General features: G+C 38.6%; 1 protein-coding gene across 1 annotated transcript in view; it reads right to left on the reverse strand.

Annotated features, from left to right (window-relative positions):
- The window catches only part of myom1b (myomesin 1b), a 119,262-nt gene that overhangs the window by 93,425 nt on the left and 5,785 nt on the right, over nt 1-20,052 (reverse strand). The window contains exons 3-4 of the mRNA XM_048596137.1: nt 5,544-5,681; nt 903-1,098 (exon numbers count right to left, since the gene is read on the reverse strand). Of these exons, the coding sequence (XP_048452094.1) occupies nt 903-1,098; nt 5,544-5,681 (334 nt within the window). The remainder of the gene's footprint in view (nt 1-902; nt 1,099-5,543; nt 5,682-20,052) is intronic.

Consider the following 20,052-nt stretch of genomic DNA (forward strand, 5'->3'; position numbering starts at 1 on the left):
GTGAGGGATGAGGTGCGGGAGATGTGGGAGACATGGTTGAGGGCGTTCTCGACCACCGAGGAGAGGAAGTTACGGTCCTTGAAAAACGAGGACAACTGAGATGTACGGGAGTGGAATGCCTCATCCTGGGAGCAGATGCGGCGGAGACGAAGGAATTGGGAATAGGGGATAGCATTTTTGCAGGAAGGTGGGTTGCTCCCACGAGGAGCTCGAACAGTTCATACAGGGGGAGTTGAAATGGTTCGCGACTGGGAGGTGTAGATTTGGGTTTATAATTTGTGTTCACCAGTGATCAAAGCAAAGAATTAAATGCAATAAGTTCATCAGCTTATTCGGGCTAACCAGCACATGGCTTACCCTTTTGAAGCAGTAAGATGCAGTCCAAGATGACATTGCCTAAATGGGACTGAACTCTTCATTTTGACAGTACAAATATTGGCACACAGTTCTATAATATAATTGATCTCATTAGATAAAAGTGATTGACAAATGTTCAACAGTAGCATCTTCAAGAAAGGAAGAGGAGAGGAAGAGGGGAAAAAATCAGTGCAATACAAAATTAATAAATTGGGGAGGTAGGAGCAAGAAGAAAAGGAAGGTAAAACTTTTGCCCAAAGAGCTCTAGAATTGAGAGATAATTTCTGGGAAGACATTGCTCCACTGATTTTAAAGGGTCTCAAAGTCAATTAAGTGTCCATTTTCAAAATAAAGGGATTGTGGAATATGGGGAAAAGAAGGGGCTAACCATTCAAAAAGGGAGGGGCTTTGTGTACCTCATGCATTTTTTGCTATTAAATATACTTATTCCTTTCACTGAGATAAACTGTTTTTTTTCTCACTGACATGAGCTTTGGTTCAGTATCTGGAACAGACTGTTTGGATTGAAGTTGTTGTTTATTTACCTGTTTATTCAGTGAAATGCGTTCTGCAGATTCCCGGATGGCAACTTTTCTTGACTTGTCCATGGCAGACCTCTCAATATTATGTTCTTCAGTAATATTACTTTGGGCAGAATGAAATTCTCCAGCGAAATGACTTGATTTAGATTGCTTAGCTCTTTCATCTTTTGAGCTGGTAATTTCACTGACGTGTTCATGGCTAAACCAAAACAAATAACACGGAAGTCAAATTAGCCTTATTAACAATTACTGTTTATTATGCATAGCCTGCCTTGATTCCTTTGATACTGTATTCCCTTTCACATTATAATTGCTTGCTTTACTGCTATTATTATGTCATTGTCAATGGGCAACGTCTTCTGCAAGTATAGATGAACTTTATTACAACAAACTTTTTATTTTGATTTATTAAAGCCTTGAAATTAAAGCCATAAAACTTTTCAGCATAGTTATTTATCCCATGATGTCAAAACCCCAGCAATACAAAATTAGTCCCATTGCCTGCTCGCTTCCACGATCCTGTATCTTCTTCTTTTCAAATACTGGTACTAGCTTACAGTAACAAGGGCAGAACCTTATACCTCAACCATATGACAAAGCATTTGATGCTCCAGTAACCCTTCATATAAATACATTTCTCCTTTCCTCTTACTTCACTCTCTTAAAAACCAGTTATAAATTGACTCTTCATTGACACACTAACCAGAGAAAGTACTCCTCTTTGTTCAGAACCTTTAACTCTGTCAAATTTTCTGTAGTCAATCTCTGATGCAGTGAAAGCAGATCTCAAGTCTTGTATAACTATACCATCTATGAGATCATCCTGCTGACTTTGCGTTGTAAGCTCTTAATGGCTTTATCTTATAATAAGGTACCAAAACCAAACATCTGTCTAACACTGACCTAATATTGGCCCATGTTTTGTACAAATGCATTCATTACTTACTCTTGTAATAGCTGCTCATATTTATGAAATCAAAGTTCAGTGAGATTTGTATGGTTTTATCAACCCATTCTCACACTTTATTATGTAATTGAAGACTTTGATCTTTTAGTTCATCACACCCTTCAACATGTTTCCATTGAATACACACTCCAATTTCTTTACTTTTTTCAGCATGTACAAACACATGTTTATTCATATTAACTTGAATCTGTCACCCATCAATCTATTCAATGAACCTTTCTGTGACTTTCTCAACTGTTTGCCAACTCCCAGACTTAAGGTGTCAGCAAATTTCAATAAAATAATAAAATAAAACAACAAGTCACTGGGCTGGAAATGTTAACTCTGCTTTCTCCTGATGGATGCTGCCAGACCAGCAAGTTTTGCCAGTAATTTCTGTTTTTGTAGCAAATTTCACCATGTCTAATTTATCTGTATTTTTCAGCAACAAAAGTGGGCCTATTCCGGGCCCATGAGGAACACTATGTCCAACCCTCCTACAGCCTGAGAACATCCATTTGACCGTACCCTCTATTTTGTGACAAACAGCTTTGCATCAGAACTATTGCACTTCTACTTAAACCATTCTCTTGATATTTTCTAACTTGCTTATTGTGAGATAGCTTATTAAATATTTTCTGGAAATCTGTATGGGCAACATTTAATATCTTTGCCTTATTTACCACAATTGGAAAAGGTCAACATCTTGCATTTCTGTGCCATCTTTAAGCAAATAAAAGAACTAAAGCATTTCAGGAAAGCAGAAGTAGACAGAAAGAAATAGCGTGGGGTGATAAAAGCTTGGATTTTAAAAAGGTGATGTTAACAATTGTCTTCAATGAAGAAAGGTTTAGAAATTGGATTCGATGAGGTCTAGATGGCTCAACACAGGGTACAACAAAAGAAATAGCAAGTTCACATGAGTATAGGATCATAGAAATGAAAGGTTTTGGGATGGAGTTGTAAATCTAAAGACAATTATAGAGATACAGAGGGGTGAAGCAATGAACAGTTAAATATGAGGGTGATCATTTTAAGTTGGAGCTACTGAAGGATCAGAAGCTTCTATAGGTCCATAAGGAGAGTGATGATGACTAAATGGGATTGAATGCCATATAAGATCCAGTTCATCACACCCTTCAACATGTTTCCATTGAATACACACTCCAATTTCTTTATTTCTTTTCAGCATGTACAAACACATGTTTACTTGTATTAACTTGAATCTGTCACCTGTCAATCTATTCAATGAACCTTTCTGCAACTTCCTCAATTCTTTGCCAACTCCCAGACTTAAGGTGTTAGCAAATTTCAATAAAATAGTAAAATAATAAAATAAAATGAAGAGTCACTGGACTTGAAATGTTGACTCTGCTTTCTCCTGACAGATGCTGCCACACCAGTTTTTTGGTAGAACTGAAGATCACTGAGTGTGAATCATGGGATCAGAAATTCAGTATGAAAGAAAAGTGATATTACATAAGACAATAAGAAATAGCAGGAGGAGTGAATCGTATGGCCCCTCATACCTTTTCTCATTTCAGAAAATCAAGCCAGCAGAACCAATAAGTCACTATCTACCCTGTAGAATTCCTTCAGAAGCTTGTATATGTTTCAATTAATTCTGGGGATTATGGACACAATTTACTCAGCCTGCCTTCACAGGACAATTTTCTTACTCTGGGAAACAATACGATGAACTTTCATTCTTCTGCCCTAATTATAAGCATATCCTTCCTTAATTAGGGAAATCAAAATTGTACACATGGTATTAGGTGTCGACTCACCAAAACCCTGCACAATTGTGGCAAAACATCATCATTCATGTACTCAATTCCCTTGCATTAAAGGTCAAAACAAGAATTATTGTGCACAGTATTGGTCACCTTTAAGGAAGGATGTAAATGCATTGGAAGCAGTTCAAAGAAGGTTTACTGGAATGAGTATGGCTGAGGAAAGGTTGAATAAACTCAGCTTATATCCCGAAGTAAAAAATGACTTGATTGATATGTGCAAGATTCTGAGTGGCCTTAAGAGGGTAAATCTTGAAAGGATGTTTCATCATGTGGGATAATCTAGAAAGAGAGAATCACTGTTTAACAATAAGGGGCACCCTTCTAAAACAGTGATAAGGAGAATTTTTTTTCATAGGGCTTTGAGAGCCTTTGGAACTCTCTTCCTCAAAAGGCAGTGGAAGCAGAGTCCTTGAACATTTTTAAGGCAGAGGTATCTGGATTCTTGAGAAACAAGGGGTTAAAAAGCTATTGGGGTAGGCAGGAATATGAAGTAATCAGATCAGTTTTCATAGAAATCATAGAATCCTTATGGTGTGGAAGCAGGCCATTTGTCCCTTTGAGTCCACACCAACCCTTCCTGGAGCATCCCACCCAGACCCATCCCATCCCTGCAACCCTGCATTCCCCATGACTAATTCACCTAACCTACACATCCCTGGACACTATGGGCAATTTAGCCTGGCTGATCCACCTAACCTGCACATCTTTGGACTGTGGGAGGAAACCAGAACAAACCCACAAAGACACAGGAAGAATGTGCAAACTCCACACAGACAGTCACCCAAGGCTGGAACCAAACCAAGGTCCATGGCACTATGAGGTAGCAGCGTTACGCACTGAGCCACCATGTCGCCCTATCATCTCATTGAATGGTGGAGCAGGTTAAAGGGCTGAGTAGCCTCCGCCTGCTCCTAATTTGTCTGTTCATGGCTCTGTGAACATGGCATTTGCTTTCCTAATTACTTGCTGCATTTGTGTGATAATGTTTTATGTTCCTTGTTTAAGTACACCAAAGTATCTATCAACATCAACAATTAAAAGTTTCATGCCTTCTTTTTTAAAAATCTCCTTTTCTGTTCAGATTCTCAAAGTGTATAATCTCACATTTTTTCACATTATATTTCATCTGTCGCCCTTTTGGCCATTCACTTAACAAGCCCACATCTCTTTATAGCCTCTTAATGTCCTCCTCACTGCTTACATGTTTTTAAATTTGCAACCAAGTTAGGTATATTGTTCTTGGTGTCTTTGTTAAGTCATTAATATGGATTATAATTAGCTGAGGCCTCTACACTGATCTTTGTGATACATCTCTAGTTGTATCCTGCCAACTTCAAAATGCACTGCTTATTCCTACTCTCTTCTTCCTATCTATCAACCGATCCTCTATTCATTCTAATATATTAACTCACTTCCATGAAACCTTATCATCGTTTTTATACAGCAACTTATTGAATGCCTTGAAGATGATGGATGTTCATTTCAGTTATTTTATAGATGCCATGAGTTGCTTCTTGTATGGTCCATGTTGTGTTCCTAATTGGTATCAGATTCAAAAAGTGGACAGGGATTGTCCCAGTGAATCAGTTAAAGTGATGCTACATGAATGAACTTCTTTCCCCGTGACCAACTTTGCTTTCTAATATTTAACTGATTGAAAATTCACAAATCTTGATTATAGTCATTCATAGTTTTAAGATAAATAATGGTTGCAATAGTCTACTAATAACATATTGGAGCTTTACACTTATATTTCACTTCTAATACATTATATTAGACATTTGACATGCAGCTCCAGGTGCTGGAATGTTCTCTGAAATTCTTTTCTAATCCCTAAGGCATATACAGAATTTCTAATTCCCTTATCTGTATAACCGCGTAACTATTAGAGTGCAGTCATACCGTCCTCCGAAGACAGGCACTATATAATCAACAGCTTCATTCTCTTTCCCCTTAGAGTAGTAGTCCTGCTTCGCTCTCTTCATTTGAGGGCTTCCAGAAGAGGTTTCTAACATTTCATCCGAAAACTTGGATCTTACTCTGCAATAGTAACAAAATGAGGCACAATTTATTCTTCATTGTTGCACACAAAGGTCAAAGATATAGGGTGGCCTCACCCCAACCTCCCTATCTCTGTAATCTCCTCCAGCTCCAGAATTCTTTGAGATAGTTGCACTTTTCTAATACCAAGCTCTTAAGTGTCCCTGATTTTAATTGCTCTACCATTGGCAGTTATGCCTTCAAATGCCTAGGCCCTAAGCTTTGGAATTTCCTCTCTAACCTTTCCCATTTCTCTGTTGTCTATTATGATGCTCATTAACGCCTAGCATTCTGAACAAATCTGCTCTAATGTTTTCTGAGGTGATGTGGTGTCACATTTTGTTTTGATACCCGTGAGAAGATCCTTGAGATATTTTATTGGCCAAAATCTGATCCGGGTTAGAACTACTTCATATAGGGTAGGTGAGGAGGTTGGGTGGCACATGGGTAGGGCGGCTGTGAATAAAGAGGTAGGTAGCAGATAGGTGAATGGGTACAGGTGGCAGGCAAGCTCAGGTAACTAGAGGGGTGTTTGTCTTGGGTGGAGGTGGTGTTTTTTGGAGATGGAGGTTGGGATGGGTGTCTGGAATTGGGGCAGTGACTGAATGGTCACTGTGAGTATTACAGGGACCAACAAAACATTTGGAAGTATCATTTCTACAGTTGCCCAAATTTCAAAGCATGCTTTAATCCCTCTAACTTTTCCTGGGTTACTATTAAGTTAAGTGAGCTACTAAGAGGAGATGATGGTGTGGGGGAGTGCCACTGGAATCCCAAAGTCCCAGACTCTGGATATGATTTCAAATTCTACCATGGCAACTGATGGAAATTAATTTCAATTAATCAAATCTGGAATTAACAGTTAGTCTCAGTAATGATGACCATAGATCATTAATATTGTATATCTTGTTTATTTACAATTGTCACATGGATCGTCATATAAACCCATCTGGTTCATTAATGTCTTTCAGGAAAGGAAATCTGCCATCCCTACCTTGTCTGGCTCACATGTAACTCCAGACCCACATTCATCTAGTTGACTCTTAACCCTTCTCTGAAATGGCCAGCAAGTCAATCAATTCTAGTGCAGTTCAGGATGGGCTATAAAAGCTGTCCTTGCCTTTGCCTCCCATGTCCCATAAAAGGAAAAAACCCTCCAAAGTCACTGACTCTAACTCAGAGTTAGGAACATTTTCAGAATGTTCCAGATACCACATAATTGCCAGGACATTTAAACTGTGTAGTATTTCAGCATACACCCAGTCTCCAACCATCCAGAGACCAGAATATCTGGGTCATTATATTAAAGTGCCACATAAATACAAATTGCTGATGTTGTTGCTATTGCTGTAATACAACCTGAAATATAACCCTAATGCTAATGGCTTTTGAATTTCTGAATTTATCCTATATATTCTGTCAAATAATAGAGAATTTTTTTATTGATTTCAAGTCATCCATTAAACACTTCCAGTTCCAATTTGAGTAAAATGGATTGTAGACTGTTTCCCTAAACTCCCTAATAAGAAACAAAATACTTAATATGGAACAGGTCTGATTGGGAATTAAAACCTTGTTTTCTGATAGTTGATCTCAACAAAATCTGTGATATGATTCTACAATTGACATAATGTCCCTGGACTGGAGGTGGATAAATCACCCATCTTCCTCAAAGCTGATTGCTATTTTAAGAAAATAAAAACTGTACTAGGCCATTGAGCTGTCAAGCTTAAATTACAGTCCAGTTGCACCATGGTTAATGTAATGATTGTAACGAGGTCAGCCAGGTGACATCCAAAGAGTATGAGTTCCCTGGTTGGGCCTGTTAATCTGATCTAATCAGGGAGCCTTGGCTGACAGGTAAGAACAGGGGTGTCAGACATCCTGCTGACTCCGAGAGCTGGGTCAGTGTCAAAGACCCTGCATGTGTAAATAAAGGGTGACTTGGTGACAGGAAATTGGTGTCCATGGAGTTATTTCAGTGGTGATGATAGTTAAAGCATGCTCCTGAAGAAATTTACTTGCAACAGTCGTCTTTGAGTTTGGGTAAGTATTTGTGGCATTATGCTGTTATTTGGGAAACTTGACCCGTAAATTCCTGCTGTTGAAGATTAGGCCCAGTATGTGGAAAAAATGCATTATTTTTTCTGGACAAATGACATTTGAGTAGATAAAAAGCAACAAGTAATTCTCCTGATAGCTTGTGGACCTGCAGCTTTCTTGTTTATTAGGAGCCTTACTTTCCCTGAGGCACCAGATTCTAAAACATTTCAAGAGTTGATTGATTTATTTAAGGAATATAATGACACCAAGCTTCCTCTAATTCTGAGTGCTAGCTGTTTTACTCAGCAATGTGAGAACCAGGGAAATCTGAACTGGAACTTTGACTAGGTTAAGATGACTAGCAGAGGCATGTGCCTTTGGTTTAATCCTTAATGAGATGCTGAGAGACCTGTTGGTATGCAGGATTAATGATGTAACCATGCAAAAGTGCCCACTAGCTGAAGCCCATCTAAACTTCAAACAGACACAACAACTGGCTTTATTATTGGAAAATGCAGCAATTGGAGCATATGGGTTGCAGGGTATTTTAATGGATGTGTACACCCTTGCCAGTCCAACCGAACTTGGGGAACACCACTTGAGTGAATGCCATTGCATGTCCTCATTCAGGACGTATCCTGAACAGAGGGATTCTAGGCTGGCCCACAGCAAAACTCCAAAACAAAGCCTTGACCAAATGGTTAAAATTTTATTGAGGATTCATTATAGTTGCTGCTGGTATGTGAACCCGAGACAGCAAAAGAATCCCTCTAGGGTTAAACTAAGTAAGAGAACTCCTAGGCCAGTATCCAGGAGCATGCATACTCTGGAAAGTCTACCTACAGCTGGTTTGGAACAATTAAATTGTTTAGCAACATCCAAATCAGAACCAATCAATATAAACATCTGATCTAATGGAGGTTAATATTCTTAAGTTTGCACAAGACATCGGCTGGACTGTACTGGAGGATCCTTAAAGATTAAGGGTACAACTTTGGTTCTGGTTTTGGGAAGCAGCAGGTTTAGTTACCGCTGATTGTAGTAAAAGGCTCAGGCCCAAGCTTGATGGAGCAGAATTGGTTGAGAAAGATTCACCCAGATTAGCTCAACTTGTTTTGATTAGAAAATGGCTGCCTGACTGAAGTCCTAATTAAATACCCAGAGGTTTTTCAAAAAGGTGTAGGGGTTTTCCATGGAGCCAAGGCTTTACATGTTGACCAGGAAGCAATTCCACATTTGGCAAAGCCTGCCCAATGCCTTTTGCCTTATGGGCAAAAGTAGTAGAAATCAGAAGGCTGGAAAGGAAAGGAATCATCAAACTAATCCAGTTTGCAGAATGGACAGCACAGGTCGTACTGATTTGTGAGGCTCAACTGGATGGTTCACCCCTGTGGGGATTTTAAACAACTGGTAGAATGCTTTTCACAGCTAGATAAATACCCAATCCCTTGCATAGAGGATTTATACACAAAACTGGTGGTGGGGACTGTTCTTCATTAAGCTGGATATGAGCCATGTGTACTTGCAATTGTGGTTAGATGAGGATTCCCGGAAGTATGTTACAATTAATACCCATAAAAGTTTGTGCCAATATATGAGACTGCTATTTGGGGTACCGTCAACCTGTGCAATTTTTCAGCAGACAATGGAGAATATTTTACAAGGTCTATCAAAAGTTGCCATTTATCTAGATGATATGCTAATAACAGGGAAGACCAATAAGAACACTTAGAGAACTTGGAAATAGCTCTTAGATGTTTCTCCTAGGCAGGTATATACCTTAGAATGGAAAAAATGTGTGTTCCAGGCATCCCAAGTGACCCACTTGGTCTACAGAGTCGACAAGACTGGGTTACACCCGTTGGAAGATAAAATGAGGGTGTGAACAAATGTGCCCTGGCTCCCACTTTTGTATTGGAGCTTAAGTCTTTCTTTGGGCTGATGAATTATTACAGAAAATTCATATATAACCTGGCCCCCATCCTGGCACCTTTGAATCAACTCTTTTAAAAAGGGTCAGCCTTGGAAATAGTCATGTACCAAAGCCATCACTTTCAGGGAAGTGAAGAACAGCTTTCATCCTCTAAGGTGTTGGCACACTCGATCCCAAGCAAGATTGGAATTGGTATGTGATACCTCCCCATATAGCATTGGGTTAGTATTGGTTCATAGGTGGCCCAATGCAGAGGAATGTCCAGTAGTGTATGCAGGACTTTGCTTAATGTACAGTGTAAATATCAGATAGCGAAGGAAGGTTTGGCAGTCATTTTTGGAGTCAGGAAGTTCCACCAATACCTTTACGGGCTATCGTTTACCATCAGAGAATTTGAATATTTCCTAAAGTTGAATGGTATTTGACTTAAGGACAGCTCCATGCCATCCATCATCCAATGGTCTGGCAGAAAGAGCTCTCCAAACCTTGAAGGCAGGCTTAAAGAAATAGCCTACAGTTTCGCTACATACCAAACTGTTTTGCTTCCTATTCAATTATACGACCACCCCTCATGCAACTACAGGGGCAGCTCCAGCAGAGTTGCTAATGTGGAGAAGACTGCGCGCCAGGTTAAATCTGATCTTCCGGGACCAGGGGGAGGGTGAAATGGCATCAGGAATGTCAATGCCAGACACAAGACTCTGCTAAGTGAGAGAGACAGTTTACTTCAGGGGATGAAGTTTCCTGTAGGAACCACAGGAACGGCTCTGCATGGGTAAGAGGCATTCTCGACATGAGGTCAGGCCCAGTGACTTATGAAGTTTGGCGAGGTGCGATGATCCTGAACAAAAATGTGGACCATGAAAGCTGGAAACTCTCAAATGGGACAGGAACAAAATGTGCCTGGCTCCTCGACAGATTTTTCTGACTGTTCCAAAACCCACGGGTTCTCCCTCCCTCTCCAAACATTGAAGATACTTTGGAATCTGAGATGGACACAGTGGATGTCACCACCTCAATGCCTTTACCGCCTGAAGAAAATGAAATCTGAGACACTCTGGGTGCAGAAGTGAGCCAGTGTGCAATGCACACTGCCTGTATCAAAGGCAGAGTTGGAGGAACCTGACCTGCTGCTAAAACACCCCAGGTGGAGCTACAAATAAAGGATCTGGTCTATGTCCTTGAACTCTAAGCAGGAAGGATTTAGTGATTGTAATGAGGTCAGCCAGGTGGGCCTCATAGAATGAGTTCTTTGGGGCTGTTAATCTGCTCCAATCAGGGAGCCCTGGCTGACAGATACTGACAGGAGAGTCATGCATCCTGTTCACTCTAAGGGAGCTTGATCAGTGTCAATGACTCAGCACATGTACAGAAAGCATGATCTGGTGTCATATACCAATCTCTGTGGAGTTATTTCAGTTGAGGTGCACTTCAAATTCACTTAGGAATGTACAGGCCCAGGAACAGGAGTAGGACAGTTAGCCCTTCAAATCTTTCACTGTCAAATAAAATCATGGTTGATCTGTGACCTAACACTATGTTTGTGCTTTTATTCACTTGTGGGCCGTGGGCATCGCTGGCTGGGTCAGCATTTATTGCCCATCCCTAGTTGCTTTTGTCCCATATTTGTTGATTAGTTTTGATTTTAACAAAAGTCTATAAAGTCTCAGATTTAAAATAACTGACCTAGTATGGAAGATAGTTCCAGACTTCTGGCACCCTTTGCATGTAGTAGGATTTTTGACCCTCACTACTCTAATATCTCGCTTTACTTTTAGGCCATGTTCCTAGAACCTCCAACCAAAATAAACAGTTTCCTCTTTTTTTTAAGCTTGCAGTTCCCCTTAATAAATTGAAAACATTAAGTCTATCCCTAATCCTAACTCTTAAGTGTCTCAATTGCAATAAATACAACTTTCTTTTCCTTCATATCACCCTATAATTTAACCCTTACAATCCAACTTTAGTAAATAGATCATAAATTGCCTACAAGTCCAGAATATTTTTTACAAAGGTATTGTGCCCAGAACAATCCACATTTCTAAAAGTGTGGTCTAACCAGGACGTTATATAACTCTAGCATAACTTCAAACAAGAGAGAGAATTCCTATAGATAAAAAATGCATTTGACACAACTAGTCTTTTGATGATTTTATGTACATCTTCATGATATTTTAAAGAAATAGAAAATGCTGGAATGTATACTGCATTGAATGCAATTTTTTTTAATTTTGTATACAGCTTTGATATTTTAACAAAGGAACAAATACTGGAAATGCAGCATCTGTGAAAGAGGATGTGTTAATATTTCAGGTTAGTAACCTGTTATGAGTATTTAGTATTTACAGTACTTTTTTGTTTGGCATGGTGTCTTTAACTTCAGATAAGAGTGAAGAAACTGTGGCTTGCCCTGAATTTTGCTGACAATAAGCTTGAATGATTTGTCAAAGGTTAAGGGAGGGGAAGAAACTGGAAGATGTTAAGACCTGAAAACAATGGCTTGAGCTATCACATTGACAGTGGATAGTCTGTTACCAAATCTCAGGGAGGTACTAGAAAGGTCATTCTTTTAAACCGTTATTTTATTCCAAGATAGAATGGAGTTGTGAGAGGAAAGTGGAGTATGGAGAACAGCTAATTTGCAACTTATCTGTGCAAATGGCACATGTGGTGAGAGAGACTGAGCAAGAGGTTAAACTCATTTAGATTGAAGAGACCAAAGCCCTGAGGATTTAAACAAAGCTGGAAGGTTTGTCAAGCTTTGTCTATAAGGCAAAATCACCATGGACCCCGGAACATGTAAGATAGCTTGGGATTAGAAGTTAGCCGGATGGAAAAGGAAAATGATCTAAGTATCACTTTGGACTGGTTCCTGAAGAGCGCTGTTAGAAAAGGGAATAGATCTGAAAGGGTTAATCTGTGCTGAGCTTGGTACTCGGACATAAAGCATGTGCACTGGTTGGAGCAACTGGGTAACCGTGTTGTCATGCCCACTTGTTTCCAGTGAATCACAGCACAAACTGGACAAACAAATCTCATCTTCACACTCGCCATTGAATTGTCTGTTTCAAGTCTGGCAGTTATACACACAATTATTCTGCCATTCACACATTTGGATCTCTTATTCTGAACTTTCAACATCCTTTTTCCCCCAACACTCTCCACTCCAAACCTCACCCATCCCCGACTATAGCATAAACAGTGTCCTCTCCATATTTCATGTCAGCTCTGAAGAGTCAACTATACTCACAACATTAGCTTGCTCTCTCTCCATGGATGCTGCCTGACCTGCTGTGATCTCCAGCATTTGTTGTTTTCATTTCAGTAGTTATGGTTGGATACAATCTTGTCTACTACTTCTCAGGTTACCATCAGTATAATGTAACCTGTATATAGTTAATTAGTTTAATAAACCTTATTTTGTTCACTAAGATAAGTGTCTCCTTTTCTGAGTGCATTTTTATGGTTCATCCTTTCTACTAGAAATACTCTAGATTGGCAGAGGGAGAATAATTGGCAGCATAATTCCATCTAAGGCACCCTGGCCTTAACAGGCCTTACACAATCTTTTTACACTTATTGACTTTGTGAATAGAACTTCTACTTTAGACCTATTTGATTTCTTAGGTTCTAGACCCATGCCAAAGGTCATTTCCAACTTGGCATTTTCTGGATTGAATCCATCTGTGAAGTACACCTTAATGCTGAAGGGCTGGTACTTTCTGACAATCAGTGGCTTGGTATTGTGAAGAATCTATTTAAGGGGTAAAATAGATGATAACTATTTTGTTTATTCTGATTTTTTTTGCAACGTAGAGTATGAGTTGCTCACTGAAACAGTGTTTAGTCAATGTTGCTTTAGTTTGTGTGTTACAGGAAAGGTATTAAAACTTGAAACATTTTGTATCCTTTCAGTCATTTATACTAAACTCAAATTTCTCCTTTAAAAGTTAAGTCTTTCTGAAGATTTTAATACACCGTTGCAGTATCCATGGTATTTTGCTCATTACATTTTAATGATCTGTATGTGTACAATTAAATCTTTTTGGACCTTCATCTGTAGCTTTTCATCATTTACTACTCTGATCTACACTTCTTAGCTTCAATGTATGGACTCATTTTACCTGGTTGTTACTATTTTCCAATTCACTTAATCTATTAATTCTTCTCTAATTTTATGCTTCCATCTACATAACGTCAAACTGCCACATATCTTTGCATTATCAGAAAACTTGGATATTAGTTCTTCATGAGTTTTAAATAGGGTGCATGTTTGAGGCCCAAGCACAAATTCCATTGCAATACAACTCTTTACATTTTCACAGTTAGAGTCCATTAACCCTATTCTCTCTCCTGTTGCTCAGCCAATTTCAAACTAAGGCAATGATTTGTCTTCAATTCCATCAGCTTCAACCTTTTTTTATATGGAACTTTATCAAGTGACTTCTGCAAGCCTATACATACAAAACATCTACAAATAATCCCCATTCCTTATTTTAATCACTTCTTCAAATTTCCAATCTTTAAATATCCTTTGGTACCCCTAACCAGCAAACATCCTCACCTCAGTCTTAAACCCCGTCTGAGGAGCTTTTTGTGGAGAGTTCCAAATTTCTACAAATGTTTGTGTGAAAAGGTGCTGTCTTTTCTTGATCACCTCTCTAACCTTTAAATCATTAACTTTTTTTTGTGATCTGTTTTGAAGCAAATGTTAGCTGACACAACATCTGGATTGCTTGAGATGGGTCTAAAATCCTTTAACTCCTTGAATCACATAAGGAATGGCCACTTTAGGGCCTGTTATCCAGTACGAGTCATCAAATTTAAGAAAAGAGGGATGAAAATTGAAGAGCCATAAAAAAAATTCATATTTCCAAGTATTACTGTTTACTGTTTTATTAACTGCTGTAACATTGCTTTGTAGTTTGCCATTCTGCTGAATAAATGACGTTTGCTATACATCATCACAGGAGGTGATGCAAATTAATCTTTGATATGAGTTGGACCTGTGATCAGCTGTTAAACATATATGAAGAGTTGTCTTGGAATTTTGGTTTCTTTCAATAAAGTACCTTCATTTAAATTACCACTTATTGCTGGAATGTTTGGTATGTCTGTTTTTAAGAGCCATTAACAGTGGGGTAACCAAATTTTCAAAGGTCAAAACCAGGACACACTTAATAACAAACCTCCACATTTCCAAGAATTTTAAGGACAAATATCTCAGGGTGGACACCTGAAAGTGGAAGGTCTCCCACATATGTCCAGCCAGAGTTTACAGCCCTAAATACACCTAATTTTTTAATGACAACATTTATGGCCTACAAAATTTTGCTTCATTTGCCTCATTGCTTAATTTAAAAAGAGGAGAATATTTAATTTAAGGTAATAAGCTTCAGTGACTCTGATTGCACATCCTTGCAGAATATATTCCATTGCAAAGCAAAAGAAAAAGACATTTCCAATAGACAGTTTGGATTTGGTAATACGTCCAGCGACAACACACCACTAAAGCAAATGGCAGTGCAGTCATTGCCAAAGACTTAAAAATCAGATCACCAGTCAGAGTATCTGCTGATTAATAAGACAATCACTCAATCACTGAAACCAATCATGTGACATTCTAAGACACATATTCTAACTGTCCCAAGGGTAAATTGCTCATAACATCTCATATGTTGCATCAAAATCAAGTCTAGCTTTCAGTCAAAGTAGGAAGATCTTTGAAATATTAGACTTTGGCTAATTCCCATTTTTAATATTATGTATGCTATCCTTATTTTAACATTTCCACCAGAGAGCTCTGATTCCATATACTACTACCACTAGCCATTAATTGGAGTTAAAGTGGAACACAGGCAATTTCAAAAGTATATATGCAAACAGGAATTAATTATGAATCAGTTGACAGAGTATATCAAGATCTGATTTTTAGCATATTACTCATTTATTTTCTGTTGCATTTTCCCAGGAAACCAAACAAAATTTCTTTTATATGAATGTTTGCAAGAACACTTGATAAGGTAGTATTTTAATTCATTCATGGGATGTGAGCCTCGTGGACTAGGTCAACATTTTGCCTTTTTCTCATTGCCCAGAGAGCAGATAAGAATCAACCACATAGCTGTGGGTGTGGAGTCACATGTAGATTAGACCAGGTAAGGATGGAAGATTGCATTCTCTAAAGGTCATTAGTGAATCAGATTTTTTTTATGATGTTGGTTGAATGGTAAACATTACGTTAACATTTTGTTGAACTCAAATTTTACCATCTGCTATAGTGGTATTCAAATCTACGTCCCTAGAACATTAACTGGAGGTTCTGCATTACTAGTACAGTGATATTGGCACAACACTACCACCTCACTGAAGTACTGATGAAAGGAGGTGTGACTTACATGAAAACTTATTTTCTATCATGCAATTATATTTTTAATTATTATTCCTTATCCTTAATAATTGAGATTTAAATTGTGAACAAAAAAGAAAGAAATTGCCTCTAATGTTGGGACTGATAAGTACTTGAAAATTAAATGCATATATTTAATTATTGACTGTTGTATTTTTATGTTAAGCACAGTAGCTGCAGTCCATATCAACATCAAGACTAGAACATGCTCAACTTTAGTAAAACAATCAGAATCATTCAGCACAGAAGGAAGCTGAAGCAAGTTCTTCAACACCTGCTCTTTCCACATAATCCTGCCAATGTTTCCTTTTCTAAATGTATATCAAATTCATCAACGACATTGTCATTAAATTGCTCACACAACGCTTTTAGGCAATGCATTCCAGATCACAACTCACTGAATAAAACTGCTGTTACTCATCTCCTTCCTGGCTTTTTTTTTTGCCAATTAATTTACATAGCATCCCTTCAGTGCAGAAAGAGGTCATTTGGTCTTTTGAGTCTACATTCTGAAGAGCATCCCACCCAGACCCAACCCCAGCCCCCTACCCCATCCCCTGCAACCCTGCATTTCCCATGGCCACTCCATCTAGCCTGCACATCCCTGGACACTACAGACAATTTAGTGTGGCCAATCCACCTAACCTGCATGTCTTTGGACTGTGGAAGGAAATTGCAGCACCCTGCAGAAACCTGCTCAAACAAAGGGAGGGCATGCAATCTCCACACAGTCACCAGAGGCTGGAATCAAACCCAGGTCCCTGGCAGTGTGAGACAGCAGTGCTAGTCACTGAGCCACCATGTCACACTGTACGTGCTTATCATATGGTTACTGATCTTCACGCCAGAGGAATCAGTTTCACTTTAGCCACTCTATCGAAACCCCTCACAACTTTGAATACCTTTTTATTAAGTCTCTCCTTATCCTTCATTGCTGGAAGGGAACCACCTCAGCATCTCTAGTCTCTCCACACGATTGAAGTCCCTGATGCTTGGTATCATTCTAGTAAATCACTCCTGACCTGTGTCTATGTCCTTGGCATCCATTCTGAAATGTGTTGCCCACAATTTAACACAATACGCTAGCTGAGGTCTAAACAGTAATTTACAACAATTTACCATAACCTCTCTGGATCACATATTCGTCTTTGACAACTTTATTAATTTATCTTCCACTGTCAAATATTTGTGTCTGTGCACCCCAGGTTCTCTGCTCCTACATGACCTGTAAAGTTTTACCTTTTTGTTTATACTTTGCTCCTTATTTTTTCCCAAGATACATCAGATCGCAGTTCTCTCCATTAAATTTCTTGTCAAGTATTTGTCCATTGATTCATGTCATCCTAAAACCTGCTACTGTCCTCATCTATCTAACTGTTCACTACATTTTTAAGCTTTGCGTCTTCTGCAAATTTTGAAATCATACCCAATATATCAAGTCCAGGGCAGAAATGGAGGAAGTGGTAGAGGCTGCTACAATTACAACATTTAAAAGGCATCAGCATGGGTATATGAATAGGAAGGGTATGGACCAAATGCTGGCAAATGGGATTAGATTAATTCAGGATATCTGGTCAGCATAGACGAGTTGGACTGAAGGATCTGTTTCCATCATCTACAACTCTACGACTCTAAGCGTACATCAAAAAGCAAAGTGATCTTAACACAAACCCATGAAGAATATCAATATATATGAAGTTAAAAAATTGCTTCACGATCAGTCTCTGGTTTCTGACTTTCAACCTAATTTGCATTCCGGCTTCAATTATTGCTTTAATCCATTGGGCTTTAATTTCACTAGCAATTCTATTATTTTATACATGATTAAACACCTTCTTAAGGTTTGTATCAATAACATCAATTATAATATCTTGATCAATCTTCTCTGTTTCATCAAAGAACTTGATGAAATCAATTAATTTAATGATTCATAATTGCCTTTAACAAATCTATGGTTACTGGTATTTATGAATTTATGTTCTTCCAAATAACAATTGTCTTGGATTATTAGCTGAGATATTTCTCACCGTTGATGTTATGCTGACTGGTTGATAGTTTCCTGGTTTCTCACTCTTTCTCCCTTGTTAAAATTGGGTGTAACATTTACAATCCTCCAGTCATCTGGCACCACTCCCATATCCAGGGAGGTTTGAAAGATTGCGATTAGAGCCTTGATGGCAGTAGGGATCCATGTTCATCAGCAAAGCACATCAGGTATTCACATGAGTGATTTTGAAATGCAGCCAACCAACATTCTGGACAGTATGTACCCATGTTCCTGACACATACTCCTGGATGACAAGTCTTCTTGCTGGCTGCACAGATTTATAAAATTGTTCCATCTCTGTTCTAAGCCAGGAATTTCCTCAGCGTAGCTCATGCACTTCCATTTAAATTCTCAGAAAATGTAGTGAAAGCTTCATCGACACACATAATTGTGATTTCTGTGATACTTTGACCAATTAATAGGTAGCAGCTCCAAATTAATTTCTAACCTAAGCTCATTTTTTTTAAGTGAAACAGAGACAAATTGATTGTGACCTTTACATAATTCTTCATCCAATTAGTTCAAATTACTTCTAGATTTCCAGAAGATTTAAATTGCTTTGCAGAACATTAGTAATAAATAAAGGGTATCTATTATCGTAGCAATGCTATTTGCATATGATACAGTAGGATTTCAACACTGTTGCTTTTATCTCTAAAAGGTAATTTTACAACCTGGAACTACTACATGGAACTTCAAATATCAGGAGGAAAATGATTAAACAGAAAATTATGGGATTGGGTTTATATGTATTCTTAATCTGCATTCTTCAAAAGTTAAGGTCTGTTCCAGGAGTAAGAATTCGTAATGTTATTCCTGCACTGCATACAATTGCTTCATTATTTCTATTGTCTAGACTAACTGGAAACTTGTACAGTTATGACATTGTTTGCCTGGCCATTCAAAGTGGCCTACAAAGACAAACATTGGATTTTTCGTTAATTTTGTTTTAAACAAAAGGTGAATTATTGACATTATTCATACATAAACAATGAGCTAGACATTGCTGTAGAAACAACTTTGGGATACAGAGTACTCACTGTTAGTAAAGAGTATCTGTAGCAAGACCCAAACAATATTCAGCCATAGGTTAATAAGTAGTAAATAAGATTCACACCACAAAAGTGGTAGGCAATAATCATCTCCAGCAGGGGAGGGAATCCAACAATCTCATTTCAACATTCAATAGCATAACCAACATTAAATCTCCCATTATTAATAGTCTTGGGTTACCATTGACTGGAAATTGAACTGGACTCACCAAATAAACACAGTGGCTACAAGAACAGGTCAGAGGATGGGAATTCTGAGGCAAATAACTCACTTCTTGACTCTCCAAAAGTCTGTTCACAATCAACAAGGCACAAGTCAGGAGTGTGATGGAGTAGTCTACACTTCTCTGGATGTGTCTATCACCAACAAGATTTGAGAAGATTGACAACTTCCAGGTCAATGCAGTCCACTCAATTGGTACCCTATCCATCATCTTAAATGTTCATTCTCTCCACTCCTGATGCATAGTGGCAGAGTGTGTACCACGTGCAAGATGTATTGCAACAACTTAAAGAGACATCCTACCTTGAAAACCTGTGACACCTACCACCTAAAAGAACAAGGGCAACAGATATGTGGAACCATCACTACCTACAAGTTCTCCTCCAAGTCACACACCATCCTGACGTGGAATTATATCCTGGGGTTAAAATCTGGGGAACTCCCTTCCAGACTGAACTGTGAGTGTACCTGCACCATGTGGACTGCAATGGTTCAAAGGAGCAGCTCACCATCACCTTCTCAATGTCAATTAGTGAATAGCAAGAAAAGTGGGCCTAGCCAGCAATGGTCATATTATGTGAAAGACTAAAATGAAACCGGCAATAACTTCCTGATTTCTGGATTTAACCACATATGTGTAATCACAGGAAGTTGCCACATAGTT

This window comes from Rhincodon typus, chromosome 4 (genome assembly GCF_021869965.1).
Source record: "Rhincodon typus isolate 14 chromosome 4, sRhiTyp1.1, whole genome shotgun sequence".
Taxonomy (NCBI): domain Eukaryota; kingdom Metazoa; phylum Chordata; class Chondrichthyes; order Orectolobiformes; family Rhincodontidae; genus Rhincodon; species Rhincodon typus.